This window comes from Drosophila tropicalis, unplaced genomic scaffold, assembly GCF_018151085.1.
Source record: "Drosophila tropicalis isolate 14030-0801.00 unplaced genomic scaffold, ASM1815108v1 contig_275, whole genome shotgun sequence".
Classification (NCBI taxonomy): domain Eukaryota; kingdom Metazoa; phylum Arthropoda; class Insecta; order Diptera; family Drosophilidae; genus Drosophila; species Drosophila tropicalis.
The window spans coordinates 657158-676075 of record NW_027172727.1 but is presented as its reverse complement, the minus strand read 5'-3'; the positions used below and the strand labels follow the sequence as shown (position 1 = coordinate 676075).

Below are 18918 nucleotides of genomic sequence, written 5' to 3'. Positions count from 1 at the left end.
AATTTTTATAAAATTTTTTGAAAATGTTTCTTTTAGAGCTATATGATATAGTCGTCCGATCCTGACAAGTTTCACAATTGATCTGCTCTGGATATTAAAAGCACACAAAAAATTTCAGCCCGATAGCTCTTAAGATGGCTGAGTAAAACGCATACTCACGGACGGACAGACGGTCAGATGAACATGGCTATATCACTCATCTTCTCATGCTGATCAAGAATATATATACTTTATGGGGTAGGAAACGTCTGCTTCTGTGCGACAAACATAAAAACAACAATATTTAGTTATTTTATAAACGCTTCTAGTTCAATAATGATTTTAGTAATCACTGACATCGTGAAATTTAACTAAAGTGCTCAGTTGTCTTTTTTATAAACGATATACTGTAACCTATTCACTCAGAATCATCTAAAATATTATTGTAAATAAACACATTTAAATATTAAATAAATGTTGGAAGGTGATTTAAATGAAGAAAGTAAGTCGTCTCGCCGACTTAAGTATACCATGCACCAGTAAAACAAATATACTTTTAATTTATAATAACAAATGCGTTTATGTATTGAGAAACATAAATTTTGTTCAAATGCTTTCTACAAGCATAACTGAGTATCTCGCCACCAGCCAACGGCCAACTTCGGCCTAATGGAAAAATTTTTATATGTATAACTTGGCTATTTTTCCGATTTGGATAAAATTTGGTATGTTGCTGGATTTCTATATCAAATTTAAGTGTGCCAAATTTGAAGGCATTGGTAGAAAACCGTGGGAGTTAATCTAATTTTTTTAAAATAAGGAAGCGGAAGACGGCGTTTCAAATTTTTACACATACAAAATCTGCGCATTTACTAAGCAAATAGAAAAGTCTTTGAGATAAAGTTTGTTTTAAATTGTGGGAGCGAAAAGGGGCGTGGTAAAAATTTGAAATAAACTCAATTTCTTTACATACTACACGAACCTTTATTCCGAATTTGTTGGCTCTATCTTTTATAGTCCCCGAGATCTACTGGTTCATACGGACGGACATGGCTAAATCGACCCATCTATTGATACTGATCAAGAATATATATACTTTGGGGTCGGAAAAGCTTCCTTCTGCCTGTTACATACATTTTGGTGACATTAATATAACATTTCACCCTATGGGTGCATGGTATAAAAACACTCATAACTTACCCTGAAACGCTGCTTCTTCTGTGTCCAAATTTCTGCCTGCACTAGCACCATTTACAATTTGCTCGGTGCTAACTCCAAAAAAAAAAAGCAAGAGTATTAGCCACCCCAAAGTAGATGACTGGCTGTATTTATGATACTTCGGCATAGACATGGTATCCGGGAAAAAAAAAGAACATCGGGAATGGGTAGGCACACATTGTGTTTTTTTTTTTAATAAGTTTAGTTTATAATATTATTGATTGCCCTTAAAGTGATTATTGGTTTTTATGGATAATTTTGTTGATATTTGAATGTTGTCCTAGAAAAATAAGAAATGTTTGATTATTAAAGTCTTATAATATTTAATTTAAAATTATTGGAGGTGTTATTTTTTTGTGATTACATCGAATTGATTCAAATTAGGGATGAGTACTGTGTTGCCCTTCCTATTTATGGCTTAGCAGCCACAGCTACTGCAAAAAAAAAACTCCAAACCATGCAGAACAAAACGCTTCGTCGCATTACAGGAGCTAGACCTGGGCCTACCCCCCGATAGTTGAACTAATAGGCAGAACGCCTCGAAGCTCATCCGAATCCCTTAGCCAATGATTTGGCCGTCAACACAAAGTTCAAATTCGTTGTAAAAGCTGTCTGAAGCTGAGACAACACAAATAAAATATTAACACATGTGAGGAACATTATCTCTATATATATACATATAAATGAAACCCGTTTTCCTTGTTCACGGCATCACGCGTAAATGTCTGGACCGATTTCACTAATTCTTTTTTTGTTGTGTTTGTTATTATAAGGAGAAGGTTCTTACGGAAAAAAATAATAATAATAAGAGTCGTGTCTGCAGTTACCGTCAGGCTCTGAAGTTCAATAATGAAACGAAAGGAATGTGTTGTGGTGGCTGCAAAATCAAATTACCTCAACTTGAAGCACCACCAGAGCCACTGTGAACTCTACATTCTGGATCCACTACTGAATAGAATCATTTCCTATCAAACATTTGGAAATATAATTCCGGCTTCCAAATGACGTCATTTGGTGCGGAAATTGTGGCTGCCGAATTCATGCCAACTTTTAAAGTCAAAGGGCAAATCTATCACAAAGCTGGCGCCCTGCTCCCCTTCCCAGATAGTGAACATAAATTTCTTCAAATGTACTTCATCGATGATGATAAAGACGAAGCCAATGCAGGTCCATCATTTCGCAGCTACAGGAGCTTCTCCACAATCGAAGCAATTTAATGCGTTTGGTCAAAAAAGAAATAGTGGAGGTGGGGGCAATCTGGGAAAAGATTCCTAATCAGGCGGAGCACAGCGAAGCGTGGCATGGTTTCTAACATACATACATACCTACAATAAGTAAGCTATTTTTGGTCTACACTAGAAATTACTAGAAAATTATTTATTTATAATAGTAATGTCCCACACCCAAGAAGAGAATGAATACGAGATGCGAGAACGATAGCGGACGGCTTGTTGGTATGTGAGGGGAATATACAAGTCGAAGAGGGAGAAATAAGCAGTGGGGAAGCCCCGTATCTGGTGGATAAATTATGCGCGGTAGATCGCGATAGAATTAGATCAGATACTAGTATTTAATAAAATAATCATACTAAGTAAGATAAAACATTAGAATAAGTTAATTATAGTAAAGATATATGTATGTGTAAGTTCCAGTATGGGTAAAAGAGCAAATCTGGTGTGAGGGTGAGCGACGGGCGACGGCGGCTTCGACAGAGAAAATAAGGCGTCATGAAGTCAATGAGAGAAGTTGGACAGCCAATAGGAAGGCGCTGCAAATGAGAGAAAGTTACGAACGCAAGCATAGCGACAGAGACGCTATGCAGACAAGGGAGAAAGACAAGGACAAGTAGGAGCTACTGGCGAAATTTCAGAATCTATATATCCTGACGATTACCAATCGCTGAGGAAAAATCCAGTCCTAGAGGCAACGGAGCACGCAAGGGTGCTGAGGTGGAATTAACATCTATAGAGGATCAGGATACAACAAGGAACGTGAATCAAAGGCCATAGTATCTATCCTAAGGCCAATCGACGTTTGGGAGACATTCTGAAGAGGGAGGTATAAATCGATTACGAACCTGAAGTGGTAACCACGGAGACACAAGGAACAAGGGAAGGACTGGATCAAGCAACGAGGGACCCACACTATAATCAACGCTGCACAAATTCCAAACTTCTCCAGAGAAATAAGTCATACCTAGCCGAGACCAAAAATAATATAAATAAATACCTACTTTTAAACCATTAGCCAAATATACGAATTCTAATTTCACCCAAAGAGGACAGAACAGCCAAGCAAACCACAGGGAAATAACCAACTACGGGCCCCAAGATGCGCAAAGAAGGTGTCAGGATACCAGTACACAAGATCAGATAAGGACGAATCAAGGAAATAACAACATACGAGATGTGAGAGTAATGAATCCGATCCAGGTATGCCGAAGGTGTGGTGAAGCAGGACACTGGGCCAACGAATGCAATAATAACCGGCTAAATTTCTGTAGGCAGTGCGTAAAAATCAGAAAACGGGCGACAGAGGTCGGAAAACGGGCGACGGTTTCAGCCTATGAGGACCGAGCAGGAACCAAGTCAGCAAGCGCCTCACATTTAATAAGACAACTGATAGAGGAGGACGATTAATTATCAGCAGTGATAGAAGTAGCAGGAATAGAAACAAAGGCGACAATTGACTCTGAAGCCACGAGCAGCTTCATGAGCAGGCGGATGGTAGAAACCCTAAAAAAAACAAGGAGAATGGGAGGACACTCACAACCAGGTATACATGGCAGACGGGAAGGTCAGAGATATAATAGAGCAGTGGACAGGATACGTGAGGTTCGGAAACATAGGGATGAACATAACATTTCTCGTCATGCCGGACAGAATGGATTCACTAATCCTAGGATGGAACTTTTTAAGACTCATGCACACCGAAATATCATGCGGGGGCCACAGATTAAAAATTCCAACTGTGAGGAGGATCAGGGCAGGAGAGTCGAACGTATATCCATCATGGTGACACAGAAGGAAGAGCAAACGGAAGTACAAAAATTTCTAGAACACGAATTGAGGGAATTGGAAAAAATTAAGGGACCGTCAAAAGTGGGGATACACCGGATCACCATGGAGGATGAAATTTCGATAAAACAACCATACTATCCAAAATATCCCAAGATGCAAGGTGAGATCAATGCGAAAGTCGATGAGTTGCTAAATCGCGGATACATAGAACCATCACAAAGCCCATACAGTTCACCCATAGTAATGGTGAAGAAAAAACAGACGGGCAAATGGAGATTATGCTTAGACTTCAGACAAATCAACACGAAGTCAATAAAGGACGCATACGCGATGCCGCGTATCGATTATATACTGAATCAACTGCGGGAGGCAAGGTTCATAAGCAGTTTGGACCTAAAAGACGGATATTGGCAAATACCACTGGAGGACAGAAGCCGGCCAATGACGGCGTTCACCGCCCCAGGGAAAGGACTATTCCAATGGAAGGTAATGCCATTCGGTCTACGCTCAGCTTCAGCCACCTTTCAACGGGCACTACAACAAGTGATTGGCTCAGAGATGATGCCGAACGCATTTGCATACCAAGATGATATCGTAATCGGGAGCAAACCATTAGAAGACCATAAAACGCGAGAAGTATTCAGAAGACTGAGAGAGGCAAACCTAAGGATTAATTTAGAGAAATGTCAATTCTTCAGAAGGGAATTAAAATTTCTAAGGCACATTATGGTGTAGAAGATTCTACTCTAATGTGGAAGGAGGAGCATCAGGAAGCATTCGATGCAGTGAAAGAAAAACTAACGAGTGGACCAGTATTAGCCTGCTCGGATTTCACGAAATTGTTTGTACTACAGGCAGACAGAAATGTGGGACATGGAGCAATCTTGATACAAAACACAGAAGATGGCGAGAGGGTCCTATCATACTTATCTAGAGAGCTAAATTCGTCGGAAAAAAACTACTCGGCAATTGAAAAAGAGTATCTGGCGATAGTATGGGCTGTACTCAAACTGAGGCCATACCTAGAAGGATACCATTTTAAAGTAGTGACCGATCATATGGCACTAAAATGGTTAAACAGTATAGACAGCCCCACGGGTCAAATAGCAAGTTGGGCATTAGAACTACAACAGTACGACTTCGAAATATCGTATCGAAAAGGCAAGCTGAACATTGTAGCGGATGTCAAGGCAACCACTAGAAGTATGCAAACGAATAACGGAAAATGGGTCCAGGCTACGACAAGCCAATAAAAAAATGTGGATAGACTCAGGATATGATAGAAAAAAATCAAGCAACAGCCTCAGAAATATCCAGACTATGTGGTAGAGAATAGCCAATTATATAGGAACATACCGCACAGAGCAGGACAAGAGGAAGTGGTGGCATGGAAAATGTGTGTGCCAAAAGCTCTAGGACATCAAATAATGGAAGAAAACCACACATCAGAGACGGCCGGGCATACTGGCAAAAGGAGAACAATCGCTAGGACCGCCGCCAGATACTACTGGCCGGGAATGCAAAGAAACATCACTTTTGTCGGGAAATGCATGACGTGCCTGCAGTTTAAACCCAATCAGCAATAAGCGGCAGGAAAGCTATTAACACAGGTACCAGATGAGCCATGGGCAACAATCTGAGCTGACTTCGTTGGGCCATTGCCCAGATCAAAGTATGGAAATTCGATGTAACTGGTAATTGTCGACCGATTCTCCAAATGGACAGAGATCATACCCATGCGCAAGGCAACCACAGAGAATTTAGTCAAGGCCTTCAGAGAAAGGATTTTGTCAAGATTCGGGACACCAAAGGTAGTAATAACGGATAGTGGAGTCCAATTCACGAGCAGGATCTTCAAGAAAATGCTAGAAGAATAGAGAAGCAGCCACGAGCAAACAGCGCTCTATACGCCACAGGAAAACCCGACCGAAAGAATGAACAGAACAATCAAGACGATGATTGCCCACTATCCAGAAGATAGCCAACGCAATTGGGACGTGTTCTGGCCAGAAATTACATTGGCAATAAACACAATCGCAAGCGACTGGATTCACGCCAGCATATGTGGTAAAAGGCCGAGATCCAAGAATGCCAGGAGCCGTATATGACAGCTTCACAAATGGCACAAGAAAAGAACCAATAACACCGGAGGCAAAAACAAACCAGATGAATGAACTATTCGAGCTAATCACGTCACTATAACTTGAGACGGCGAAAATGGCGACCATCAATCGAATCTACAGTATGGGCAACGGAGCATCATCTGTCGAACCCAGTAGAAGGTTTTGCAGCAAAATTGGCACCCAAATTCGTAGGGCCGTACAAGGTGGTAGGATTCACATCCCCATTTTTATGTAAATTACGACATGAAGACACAGAAAAGAGCAGACAAGCACACATTAGACAGCTCAAGCAACAAACAGATGTTATAGACACATAACAGCAAGCAACAGCATTGGGCTGAGAATGTATCTAGACAACAGTGTATCTAGCAACAAGCAACATAGCAAAGCATCAAACCACAGGCATAGGATGTCGACCAAGATCAATATCGTAAAAAACGATATCAAGAAATTGAAGGAAAGGATGAAGGAAAGAGAAATGATGAGAAGTAACAGGACCAAGGAGATACCAACACAGATGAATTGCTCTCTGCGCATGATGGTATTAGTTGAGATGTCCAACAATGCATAGTCTCTTCGTGATTCAAGGGGCGATACATGGTGGAAATGGCATTGAGAGAGAGCAATTCAAAGTGATAGAAAACGCGTAGTGGCCGAACATTCTAGTAGTAGTAAAGAGAGCAGGGCATAGGATCATTATATAAGTTGAGAGAGAGCTGTTAAAGAGGTCGTAGATTATTCGCAAAGAGCCTGTCAACTGAGTCGCACGTCAAGGTCCATAAGTAGTCCAGTGTTATTTCTATAAGTGTGTTTAAGTCTTAACAATATATTGAACTCGATTGTCATCACACAATTCACATATTAATAAACAAATAAATATATTGTAACGATCGGTAAATCAACGCTACATATTGGGGGCTCGCCCGAAATATTGTTTAAAGAAATTAAAAAACATACATATAACACTGCGTGAGTGAAAAAGACAACAAATAAAGTTCTTCGAAGTGACAAAGCAAAAACTTTTTGTGTCGGCATCATTGTGTAAGAGCAACCGAGATAGGCTGTGCTAAATTTGTTGGTGCCCAAATACGTTACGACGCAGACACTACACGCACGACCATGTTTGGTAACGGAAGGCGATCAGTGAATCTTTCTAGAACAGCCTAGAAATATTTGGACAGAGCGAATCAGGAGGTAAAACGTCAGCAGAGACAGAGGCAACCCGTTGGCAGAGGCAAAGATGGACGTAGCGCGAGGCAAAACGTCAACCGAGGCAGAGGCAACCCGTTGGCAGAGGCAAAGCTGGACGTAGCGCGAGGCAAAACGTCAGCAGAGGCAGAGGCAACTCGTTGGCAGAGGCAAAGCTGGACGTAGCGCGAGGCAAAACGTCGGCAGAGGCAGAGGCAACTCGTTGGCAGAGGCGAACCGTTGGCAAAAGCAATCCGTTGGCAGAGGCAAAGCTGGACGTAGCGCGAGGCAAAATGTCGGCAGAGGCAGAGGCAACGCGTTGGCAGAGGCGAACCGTTGGCAGAGGCATCCCGTTGGCAGAGGCAAAGCTTGACGTAGTGCGTGATAAAACGTCAGCAGAGGCAGAGGCAACCCTTTGGCAGAGGCAAAGATGGACGTAGCGCGAGGTGAAACGTCGGCAGAGGCAGAGGCAACCCGTTGGCAGAGGCAGAAGCTGGACACGGCAAGAGTCAAAACGTTAAAGGAGGACAGACAACCTGCTGGCAGAAATTAAACGAAGACTTCATGGGACAGGAGCGGACTTGGGTAAATTTTTTTGGGGACTATATGTAGATAGTTCTAGCCTTAATTGAATTTACTAAAACTAACCTTAGCATTAATTACACTATGCAACAAAATGAAGGTTTGTAAAATCAAACCGCACCGGACCTTTTTTTTCTGGAAGTTCATGTATTGAATAGCAAAACCCTATTTGGGTTTTTCAAAGTTAGCTTGTTTTTTTTTAATAGCGAGTTGAAAATTTTCATTTTGGGGGTATTTTTTAGTTTGTCATATGAGCTAAATATGACTTATATATCGATTTCTTCTTCATGCAAACGACCTAAATCATCCTCATTTATTGTAGAAATATTGTTAATGGTTAAATAAATTCATTTTATGAATGTTATATAACCCAAAATTACTTTTTCAGCTACAGTTCTAGAAAAACTTACAGTTAAGCCCTTTTTTAGAGTAGTTTTGGAAGTATCTTTAATTTATAACTACTTTTTGATAGAATAATATCAAGATTAATTTAAAACAACAAATATATTTTTAAATATGAAAAATTAAAAATGAGTTCTTTTGGTTGTCGTTCATTTCTTTTATCTAGATCAAAGTAATCCAATTCGTTAGTGGAGAACTCCATTCCGTCGCGTTCATCTTTCTGCACATCTTCATTTGATTTTCATCTTCTTCGAATTGAAATATTTGCTTAGTCCACTAACATATTTCGGTCAGTAAAGCATCTGGAGCTTCTTCAAGTGTTCCTGGCGATTTCGATACGCTGTGACTCTTGTATCTGTTGCTAACAAGTTATGGGATTTTAAAAAAGATGCAAACATTTCTGATTTTCTCTGCGTTAGCTCTAATTTTGCAAACATTTGATCCAATTTGCTTTGTGTTATAAGAACTGTGTGATTTGATACTGATGGTTCGGGGATATACTCGGAGTCCCAATCCAAATTAAGCAGCCAGAATTCTTGAAGCAGAATTATAAATTTGATCACCACTGGCGCCAAAATGGCGAGTGGGTCAAAGATGCGTGCCGTGTCAGACAGCACTTTTTGCTTCGTACAAGTCATATGTTCCGATAATGAAACCTCATATGTTAGGACGTCTTCTCCAGGATGCCAATGCAGCCCAAGCACCTTTGCTTCCATCTTTGAGAAATCAATTCTATTTCCCTCGTTGCTGGCAATTCGTTTACTATTCGAGACCCATTTGCTTAACTCCAATTGTGCCCGTGACATAAGGAATATCAGCTCTTCCTTAATGTCGAGCAGTTCCTGTTCATTCATGGCTCCTGTCAGTACGTCATCGACGTAGAAATCATCCAAAAGTATCCCAGCAGCTCTTGGAAACTCGTATTCGTGATCAGCTGCCAGTTGTTCAGGCACTCTGACTGCCAGAAACGGTGCACATGCCGTGCAATAGGTTACTGTGGTTAACTTGTCATGCTTCAATGGTTCCTCAGGATCCTCTCTCCAAAGGATTTGTTGGAAATCCTGATGTTCAGGGGCTACCAAAATGTGTCTAAACATTTTGACGATGTCCGCAGAAAATACGAATCTGTGCATTCGAAAACGGAGACAAACGTTAAAAAGGTTGCGTTGAATGCATGGGCCAATGTGAACTGCGTCGTTAAGAGATCGTCCATCCCGATCTTGAAATTATCCGTCGAACACCACCCGCAGTTTGGCACCTATGACTGGATGGTGTGGCAAATAGAATGACATCTTGCATACGTTTGTGGCTTCATTAGACGACGCTTGACTGCTAGAAAGCGTGATCTCGCTCCTTGAAATGTATCCGCAAATTGTGGGTTTTGTTCCTTGAACGGCAAATTGACTATGTATCTTCCATTCGAGTTTCGGTTGTGCGTAAATCGGAAGTGCGTTTCGACCTTTTCATCCTCTTCGTTTACAGTTGTATGTGATGAAACTTCCTCTAGTTCCCGAAATCTTGGCAGTAGTCCATTTATATTGACCGTAGTCAGCAATGACGTAGATGGTGGTTGCAATCTTGAAGTGTACACCGATGTGATTACCCATCCAAATATGGTGTTAATTGCAATAGGGTGCCCTTGACCATCGCATTACATCTCTCCGTTGATAACTAACCCGATGTAATCATTGCCCCGCAAAATGTCGATTGAAGCGTTAGTCAACGTGCGCTTTAATATCGATGCAATGACTCGACACACGAGACCTCATCTGAAGAGAGCAGAAACCTATAGTTATTCCCGCCTTGACGTCTGAGATGCCCGATGTGGCAACTCGAAATGGCGAACGTGCAAGCCCCAACGTCTGTACGCACCGTTCCGAAATGAAAGACAAGTCTAAAGCGCTATCCAGTAAAATACGGCACATAAGCAGGGCTCCTTGAGAATTTCGCTCGTGTACCATTGCAGTTGGTAGAGTACTTCTTCGTTGACCATTTGGCTTGCTGGGTCTGGTAACATTCATCATTGCTACCGCTGATGCCGCTGGTGCTTCCTCAGAAGCCTGGTCTGAGTTGATGCTGCTCTTCGCTTTTACGCTGTGTAGAATAACCTTCAGAGTGCAGCAAAGAATGATGGCGGCGATTGCAATACTTGGAAGAAGACTTCGAGCCACAAGCGCTTACTCCATGTCGAGTCTTCAAACAATTAAAACACATATGTTTCTCCTTCGTAAAGGTGGAAAGTTGCTTGACAGTCAAGCTCTGGAATTGAGGACAAGCTGACAGTATGTGCTCAGTACTATGACATTTCATACAATTACCTGTAATGGCAAACATGGTGCGTGCTTGCCGTTTTCCCTTTTCATCGGTTTGCTCGCTACATGATCGACAACTTGACTGAGCTCAAGGCGATCGCATCGTGAGTCCAAAAACTTGAGCAACTCTTCCATGGTGGGATTTTCAATATCCTGGCTTTTGTCAATCCATTCACGTCGGGTAGTCTTATCAATCTCTCAACCAATATTTGCCGCTGTTCCATTTGACGTTGCATCTGAAGTCGCTGGTGCTCCATTTGACGATGCATCTGCAGTTGTATTTGTTGCTGTTGATTGTGCATTTATTGAAGAATTCCCTGGACAACCGAATCATCGTTGCCAGCCGCGCCGATTTCGTCCGACTTGCCAGACGATGCCAAAGCAGCTCGTAAAGCCTTAAGGCGAGCATTCGACCTTTCATATTTATCCTCGTATATCTCGTAGTCTTCAGTAGAGTCCACATAACCCTCCAATTTGTCGTATTTGGCCAATTCGTCACCAGACTTGACGAACTCCTTCCACGCATTGGACAAAGTTTCCAATTTGGTGTCAATTTTAAAGACGTCGGCATCCTGCGCTGGATTCTCTGCATATCCATCTATGCGGGTAATGGTTGTCTTTAATCTTCCTCTGGCCTTGATGAACGTTTTCATTTCCTCCATGATGAAATACCAAGAAATTTCCACTGCTTGTGTGGACCAAAAATTTCAAGACGCTTGTTTCTCCTAGAGATGTGTTCTCTCACGATCGCGTCGATTATATCGATAACAGATACCGAGAGGCGTGTGGCGCCACCGTTTTGATCCGCGTTTTTTCCAATAAGCACGCGATTGCCTATTCGATAGTAGGCCAGAACTATCGACTACTAAATTTGAGGTTAACAATTAATTGCCACCGAATTGCAATAAATTATTAACCAATGAGCAACAAACAAACAATGCCCAACGATCCGGCTCGAAGGACCAAATTATGATGAACAATAAACCACTGTGTTTAATTTCCCATAAGAACTTAACTTTATTTTTAATTTAATTTCACTGAACTGTGTCTGCCACTGCTAGAACACGTCTTGATCGTTTGTGACAGAGACAGAGAGTACCAGACTGACGCCGGTATATTCCAGAAAACAGCATTGTGAGATGTGCAAGATCATTCATGATACTTTGCTTTGCTGCATATAGCAGTGTTTAACAATTGGTTCCTCAACACAGGGTAAGGAAGTCGTCTCGCCGATTTCGGCTTACCATGCACCTGGTGAACAAATATTTTAAATTTCGAACTCGAAATGTAGGTCGTACTCGAAATGTAGGCCCAACTCCGGCCTCAAGTCCGTTTTTAATCAAATGTGGTTGGTATATATTAAAAGGGCTAATTAGCTTGCTGAACTTGGATTAGATAGTCAAAAATAAGCGACGGGGCGATTATGAAGACGAAAGTGGTAAAAATATGTATTAAAAATTATTAATGTGCACGCATACTAAACAAATCTACATCCTAAATTTCGTGGTTCTAGTTATGTTAGTTTTCAGGAAAAACAGTTTTATTTTACTTTCGGAAGCGGAGAATAGAGTGGCAAAATTTGTAAAACCCCATAGCCTGCGCGTGTATTACGCCAGTACACATTCCAAAATTGAGGTCTATAGCTCGTATAGTCTTCGAGAAAATCCGTTTTATCTAATTTCGGTTTAACTAAGTTTAACTAAGACATGAACACCATAGGTATTACAGGGGTCTAAGTACCGAATTGGGTGACCCTGGTTCTTATAGTCTGCGAGATCTAGACATTCATACTGACAGCCGGACGGATGGACATGGCTAGATCGACTCGGCTGGTGATCCTGATCAAGAGCATATATACTTTATAGGGTCGGAAGGCTCCCTTCAGCCTTTTACATACGTTTCGGCGACTTTAATATTCCATTTCACCCTATAGGTGCACGGAAAAAAAAGGATAAGAGTTAAAGAGTTAAGTGTTCAGAAATAAAAAATCAAGGTGAAAGTATTTCGCCATTCATATATCTGTGTATTAAAATATCGACGAGCTTCTCTGGTTAATTGAAGTAGGCGGAGTGATAAGAAGACTTCTACTAGAATATAATGACAAAATTATGTTGCGAAACCAGGTAGGTCAAAAATTACAGTTGCGTTTAAACGGATTTAGTCCTGTTATTATTGCTTTCAGTATAGGATACAGTAGCAAACCATAAACCAAACCAGTTTTACAAACACTAGCAACAATGGCCTTAGGCTTAGCGGATGTTGACGATACTATGCGCCGTACGTTCAAGTGGTCCCTACAACACGAAGACAAAGACTGTTACGCGCGAGCCCAAGGACAAACCTGCCCACCTACCACCCGACCGACCGAGGGGTGCAGCCGTATAACGCACGGCACGAATCGCGTGGAAAAATACACAATAGGAAAAATAGACAAACAAATAATACTATAGCTATCTATTAACTAAATGGTATAGGATAGATGTTTTAAGTATATTAATAGAAAACTCTGAGCCGATTACAGGGAATTGAAGGTTGTAATCAGAGCAGAGGACCCTAAAAGGTTCAGCATAGTTAGAAGAACAACGACTAAGGGATAAAAGTTTCAAAGGATGTCTTCTCCGTCTACATGGTGCCGGCATATTTACCTGAGCTAATAACTCAGGCGAGTCTATATCACCAATTAGAAGCTTGTGCATAAAAATAACACCAAGCCTAATTCTACGGTTAGTTAGAGAAGGAAGGTTAATCAAGAGAAGTCTACTAGAATACGAAGGCAAATTGACATTGCGATCCCAGCTTAAGCCACGAAGAGCAAATAGCAAGAACTGCTTTTGAAGGAAAATTACAAATAAGTATGTATGTATATATTTACAATGTGTGGTAATATATATACATATATAGATAATTATTTAGATGAGCTCGTAAATGTTATATGATTTTAAAAATTGAACGACTTTTGATATTTTTTCTAAGGTTGGGTTAAATATGGCTGAGAGTGGGTTGGAGGATGGGAAAAGGGATTTTCTAAGGTTTAAGGTGTTCTGACAATCTAGTAGAATGTGGTTAACAGAAAAAACAGGCTGTGGTGGTGGGGTTGAGGAGGTAGATATGGGTGAGGTTTGTGTGTCCAAGGCGAAGCCTAGTAATTCTAACGAGATCTCGCCGAGACAATTGGCTGTAGGTAGCGTAGTTGGATATATTGGTTTTTTTTTGTGTTATTGGATTTGTAAAAGTTGTTTGTTTTTGAAAATAGTTTTAGTTTAGTGAGATTATTTACTTTTTTAATTTGTTTCAATAAGTCTGCGACATTATAGTTTTCTGTAAATATAAGGGGGAGAGGTTGGCGGCTTTGGCCGCTTCATTGGCTTTCTCATTTCCCAAAATCTGGCAGTGACAGGGGATCCAGATTATTTTAAATTTATTTGGGTGGCTTAAAAGAGTCTGTCTAATTTGGAAGGGATAGAAAGATAGATTGTAGGGGTTAGTTATAGCTTGGATAGATGAAAGTGAGTCAGTACAGATGGCAGTTTGATGAGACAGGACTTTGGCTAAGTTGGTTGCGGAGAAATTGATATAATTTCAGCGAAAAAAATACTGCTATGATTTTGTAAAAGGTATTGTTTTGTAGAGTGGTTGTTGACAACGCTGAACGATGTGTAGTTGTCATTTTTGGAACCGTCAGTGTAAATGAATCTATAATTGGGATATTTCAGTTGGATTTCTTTAAATAATTAACGGTATGTTTCGGGAGTTGTGGAAGACTTGGGTAGTGCGTGAAGGGAGCAGTCTACGCACTGGTCGATAGTTGCCCAGGGAGGAAACTTTTTCCGTGCAGGTTGTAGAGGTGTAGTCGCGAAATGCAGAGATTTGTTTAAAACTGTAGCTCTTTGTAGCGCTGAGCATATCCTTGGTGGAGGTTTTTTGATTTATTAATTTTATTAATATGAGTGGCGAGCTGAGAGGAGTGATATTGAAGGATGGGTTTGATAAGTTTGAAGTCACTAAAAGTTTTTCTGTTCTCAAAGGGAGATATGTTTGACTCAAATAAAAGGTTTTGCGTTCGAGTTGTTCTGAATGCTCCCAGGGCCATTCGAATGGCTGAGTGGTATAATGATTTTAATTTATTTGTGTCGGATTGGGTAGCATTACCGTAGAGGTATATTCCAAGTCGATTTTGGACAATATTATGAGGTTAATGACATTTAGAACGGAGAGGGGGCTGCAACGATATCTGCTATTGGACAGGCATTTAATAATGTTTATCTTTTTCGAGAGGGAGGAATTTAGGTATAATATGTGGTCCGACCATTTGTATCTGTTGTTGAAGACTATTCCGAGAATCTTTAGGGATTGGACATTGGAGATGTTAGCGAGGGATGTGTGTAGAGAAGATTGGAACCTTCTTTTTTGCAGAAATGAATATTTTAGCATTTGGGTATGCTGACTTTAGCTCCAGAGTAATTACACCATTTGAGGATGTCGTTGAAAAGGGGGTCAAGAGAAAAGCTGCTTAGTTTGTTGGGTTCTTTAACTATCAGATAGTCGTCTGCATAGGCATAGAAGTCAACTTTTTTATGAGCAAGAATTGCCGCATATCGGACGGCACGTTCGCGTGGACAAATACAAATAAAACGGACAAACTATTAAAAATATGATTAACTACAGCTAAATGTGCTAAAATAGAAGTTTTCACAAGGGAAAGAGAGGCTTCTGATCTAATTACGGGATACAGAAGATTGTAATCAGAACATAGGACTCGAAAAGGTTCATGCAAAGAATAGTTAGAGCTACAGTGTTTTAAGGATAGAGGAATAAAATTTCTAGTAGGTCTACGGGGTACAGATAGGTTTAACTGGTTCAGTAGCTCAGGAGAGTCTATTTCACCTATTAAAAGTTTATGAATAAAGATAGCACCAAGCATTACTCTACGATTAATTAAAGAAGGAAGATTGATTAAAAGAAGCCTACTGGAGTATGATGGCGAATTGACATTGCGATCCCAATTTAGACCGCGAAGAGCAAAAAGCAGAAATTGCTTTTGAACAGATTCAATTTTACTTTGGTGTATCTCATATTGAGGTGACCATATGCAAGATCCGTACTCTAAGATAGGACGGATTAAAGAAGTATACAGAATTTTGGTTGTGTACGGATCGTCAAACTCTTTTGACCATCGTTTCACAAACCCAAGAACATTCATAGCTTTACTAACTGTAGCAGAAATATGAGGATTAAAAGTTAATTTATGGTCCATAAGAACACCTAAGTCATTGATAATATCTAACCGCTCTAAGGCAGTGTCGTTAAGATAATAAGTTGCTAAGTATGGAGTGCATCTATAAAAAGAAATAACTTTACATTTAGAGCCGTTAAGGTTTAATAGGTTTGTTTCACACCAACTCTGAAGATCATTAAGATCCGATTGAAGTAGGCTAGAAGATGATATGTCTTTAAAACTGAGGTAAAGCTTGAAATCATCCGCGTACATAAGCACCCGAGAATGTGACACTACCAATGGAAGATCATTTATAAAAAGAGTGAATAGCAATGGACCCAAATGACTACCCTGAGGTACTCCAGAGGTCACTTGGATGGTCTTAGAAAATGAAGACTTAAAGAGGACCTTTTGTGTACGCTTAGAAAGATATTGAAGAATCCAATCTAGCAAAAGGCTGGAGATGCCAAGTGCGTTTAATTAATATAAAAGCAGAGTATGATTAACAGAGTCAAAGGCCTTGCTGAAGTCAGTATAAATGACGTCAGTTTGCACGGCAGTCTTGAACCCTTTGATTGAGTGAGATGTAAATTCTAATAGGTTAGTAGTTGTCGATCTACGTTTTTTAAACCCATGTTGGGATGACGAAATGATTGAACTACAGAAATGCTGCAATTGAGATGTTATTATTTTCTCAAATGCTTTGGGTATGGCAGACAATTTAGAAATACCCCTATAATTGGAGGCTTCGGACTTCTTTCCCTTTTTATGAAGAGGAATAATATATGATTCCTTCCAGATAGGCGGGAAGGCGGAAGATGTGACGGACAGTGTAAACAACTTAAGTATTGGCTTACATAGGGCCTCCGCGCAAAACCTTAATACGCAGCCTGGTATTCCATCAGGGCTAGGTGCATATATTGGTTTGACGGAACTGAGCACGCTAAGAACCGAACTTTCATCAAACACAGGGTCTAAAATGCAATTAGACGATTGCAAGTGATGAGGATAAGGAGGATTTGCTTGATAAATCGGAGAGCAATAAGTTGTTTTGAAAAAATCAGCAAACATGTCGGCAATTGCCTGATCATTGTCAGCTTTATTGTTTTCGAAAGACAAGTAAGACGGGTGCACCGATGTCTTACGTTTAACATTTACAAATTTATAAAATTGCTTAGGATCGCGAGAAAACCTGAGTTTACATCGCTGAAGATAATCCTTATAGCACTGTGAATTCAGCACCATAAAATTTGATCGAGCAACTACATATAGGGAAAAATCCGATGCTTTACCGGATTTTTTAAATCTTTATAACATCTCGATTTTACGTTCTTCAAGTTACATAACTCACGTGAGAACCAAGCAGGTCTATCAGACCATCCTAGAGTCACACGCGGGACACAAACATCAAAGAACGACTCAAGAGTTTTATAGAAGACAGAAATGGCCGAGTCCATATCCGTGCAGGTATACAGATATGTCCAATCATTAGTTAACAAAAGTTTTTTAAGTTTACTAAAGTTTGTCTTTCGAAAACATCGGGTTGGAGGCATCGAGTTATTATGTGAGACATAACACTAAAAGGAAGGTCAATGGTTATATCCAGAGTTGGATGAAAGTTGTCTTCGGGGATAACTAAGGGATCAGTCCTGGAAATATCGCAGTTGGAATAATCCAACACAAATACCAGATCTAGTGATCTGTTACGACTATTCCGGACAGGATTTATTTGAGTTAGGGACAACTCAAGCAGACCATCTATAAAACAATGTGACAAGGAGGGCAACAGTAATAAAGAATCAAATGAGAGGGTCCAGGCAATCTCAGGTAAATTAAAATCTCCCAGAACAACGAGCAAGTCTTTGTCAGAGAGATATGAGGATATAAGTTGAATAGCTTCCAAATGGTGAGTGTATACTGCCAAGTCGGACTGTGGTGGAATATACGAACAAGTAATATAGGCAGAGAAAGAATTAAACGAAATTTTAACACAAACAAATTCAATCTCCAGATTGGAGGACTGGACAATTTGAGACGAGAACGCCGAGTCAACAGCGATCAAAACGCCACCACCATTACGGATAGTCCGATCATGTCTATATATTAAATATTTTGAGGGGAAAATTGAAGCATCAGCAATATCAGGCTTCAGCCAAGTCTCAGTAAAGGCAAGAATATGAAAGTCAAAGGCTATACTATCTACATAGAGTCTAGACAGTTTAGACTTTAGTCCCCGTACGTTCTGATAGGCCAGAGTTAGGGACGAAATTAGTTTTTTGACTCGCCAACAGGTGCAGACGAGCCGGAAGGAACGTTATTCACAGAGGCAGGTAGCAAACTAATCGGAGGCCGATTCTTCTTTTTTATTGTATACTCTTTTACAACAAGGTGTTCCGGCCAAAAATCTTTATGACATATTTGGCCAAAAAGATCTGGGGAGACACCTATTTTAAAGGACGAAATGTCCCAAATATATGAGAAACGGAACTTTTCCACCGCAATGTTTGGTGCTTGAACTTTGCCCTGGATATAGGCTATGACTTCTTCAGAAGTAGTATTGGGATCAAGCCTCGAAATAAAAATTTGCTTTTTGGGTGGAACTACAACAAGGGAACTAGGAATACTAGGCACAGCTGTAGCGGCTACAGCAGACGCGGCAGCAGCTGAAGCAGCCAGCACTTTACTAGCTCCTCTTGTAACTACTTTATTGGCAGTATTCCTGGAAACGGATGTTTGCCCGGACGGTTCGGAAACTACAACGGATATCGTGTTAAGAGGTGGGATACTGTCTCCAGGGGAAATGGGAAGAGACTCCACACCTGCCAAAGCCGGACTCCTAAACGACATCAGCTGCTGTACATTTGGTGACATAGGGTCAA

General features: G+C 40.6%; 1 protein-coding gene across 3 annotated transcripts in view; it reads right to left on the bottom strand.

Annotated features, from left to right (window-relative positions):
- The window catches only part of SP2353 (EGF like, fibronectin type III and laminin G domains protein pikachurin), a 360244-nt gene that overhangs the window by 324384 nt on the left and 16942 nt on the right, over positions 1-18918 (bottom strand). For all 3 annotated transcript variants that reach the window (XM_068283968.1, XM_068283967.1, XM_068283966.1), the window contains one exon: positions 1180-1477. In XM_068283968.1, coding sequence (XP_068140069.1) covers positions 1180-1330 — 151 coding nt within the window. In that variant the 5' untranslated portion in view covers positions 1331-1477. The remainder of the gene's footprint in view (positions 1-1179; positions 1478-18918) is intronic.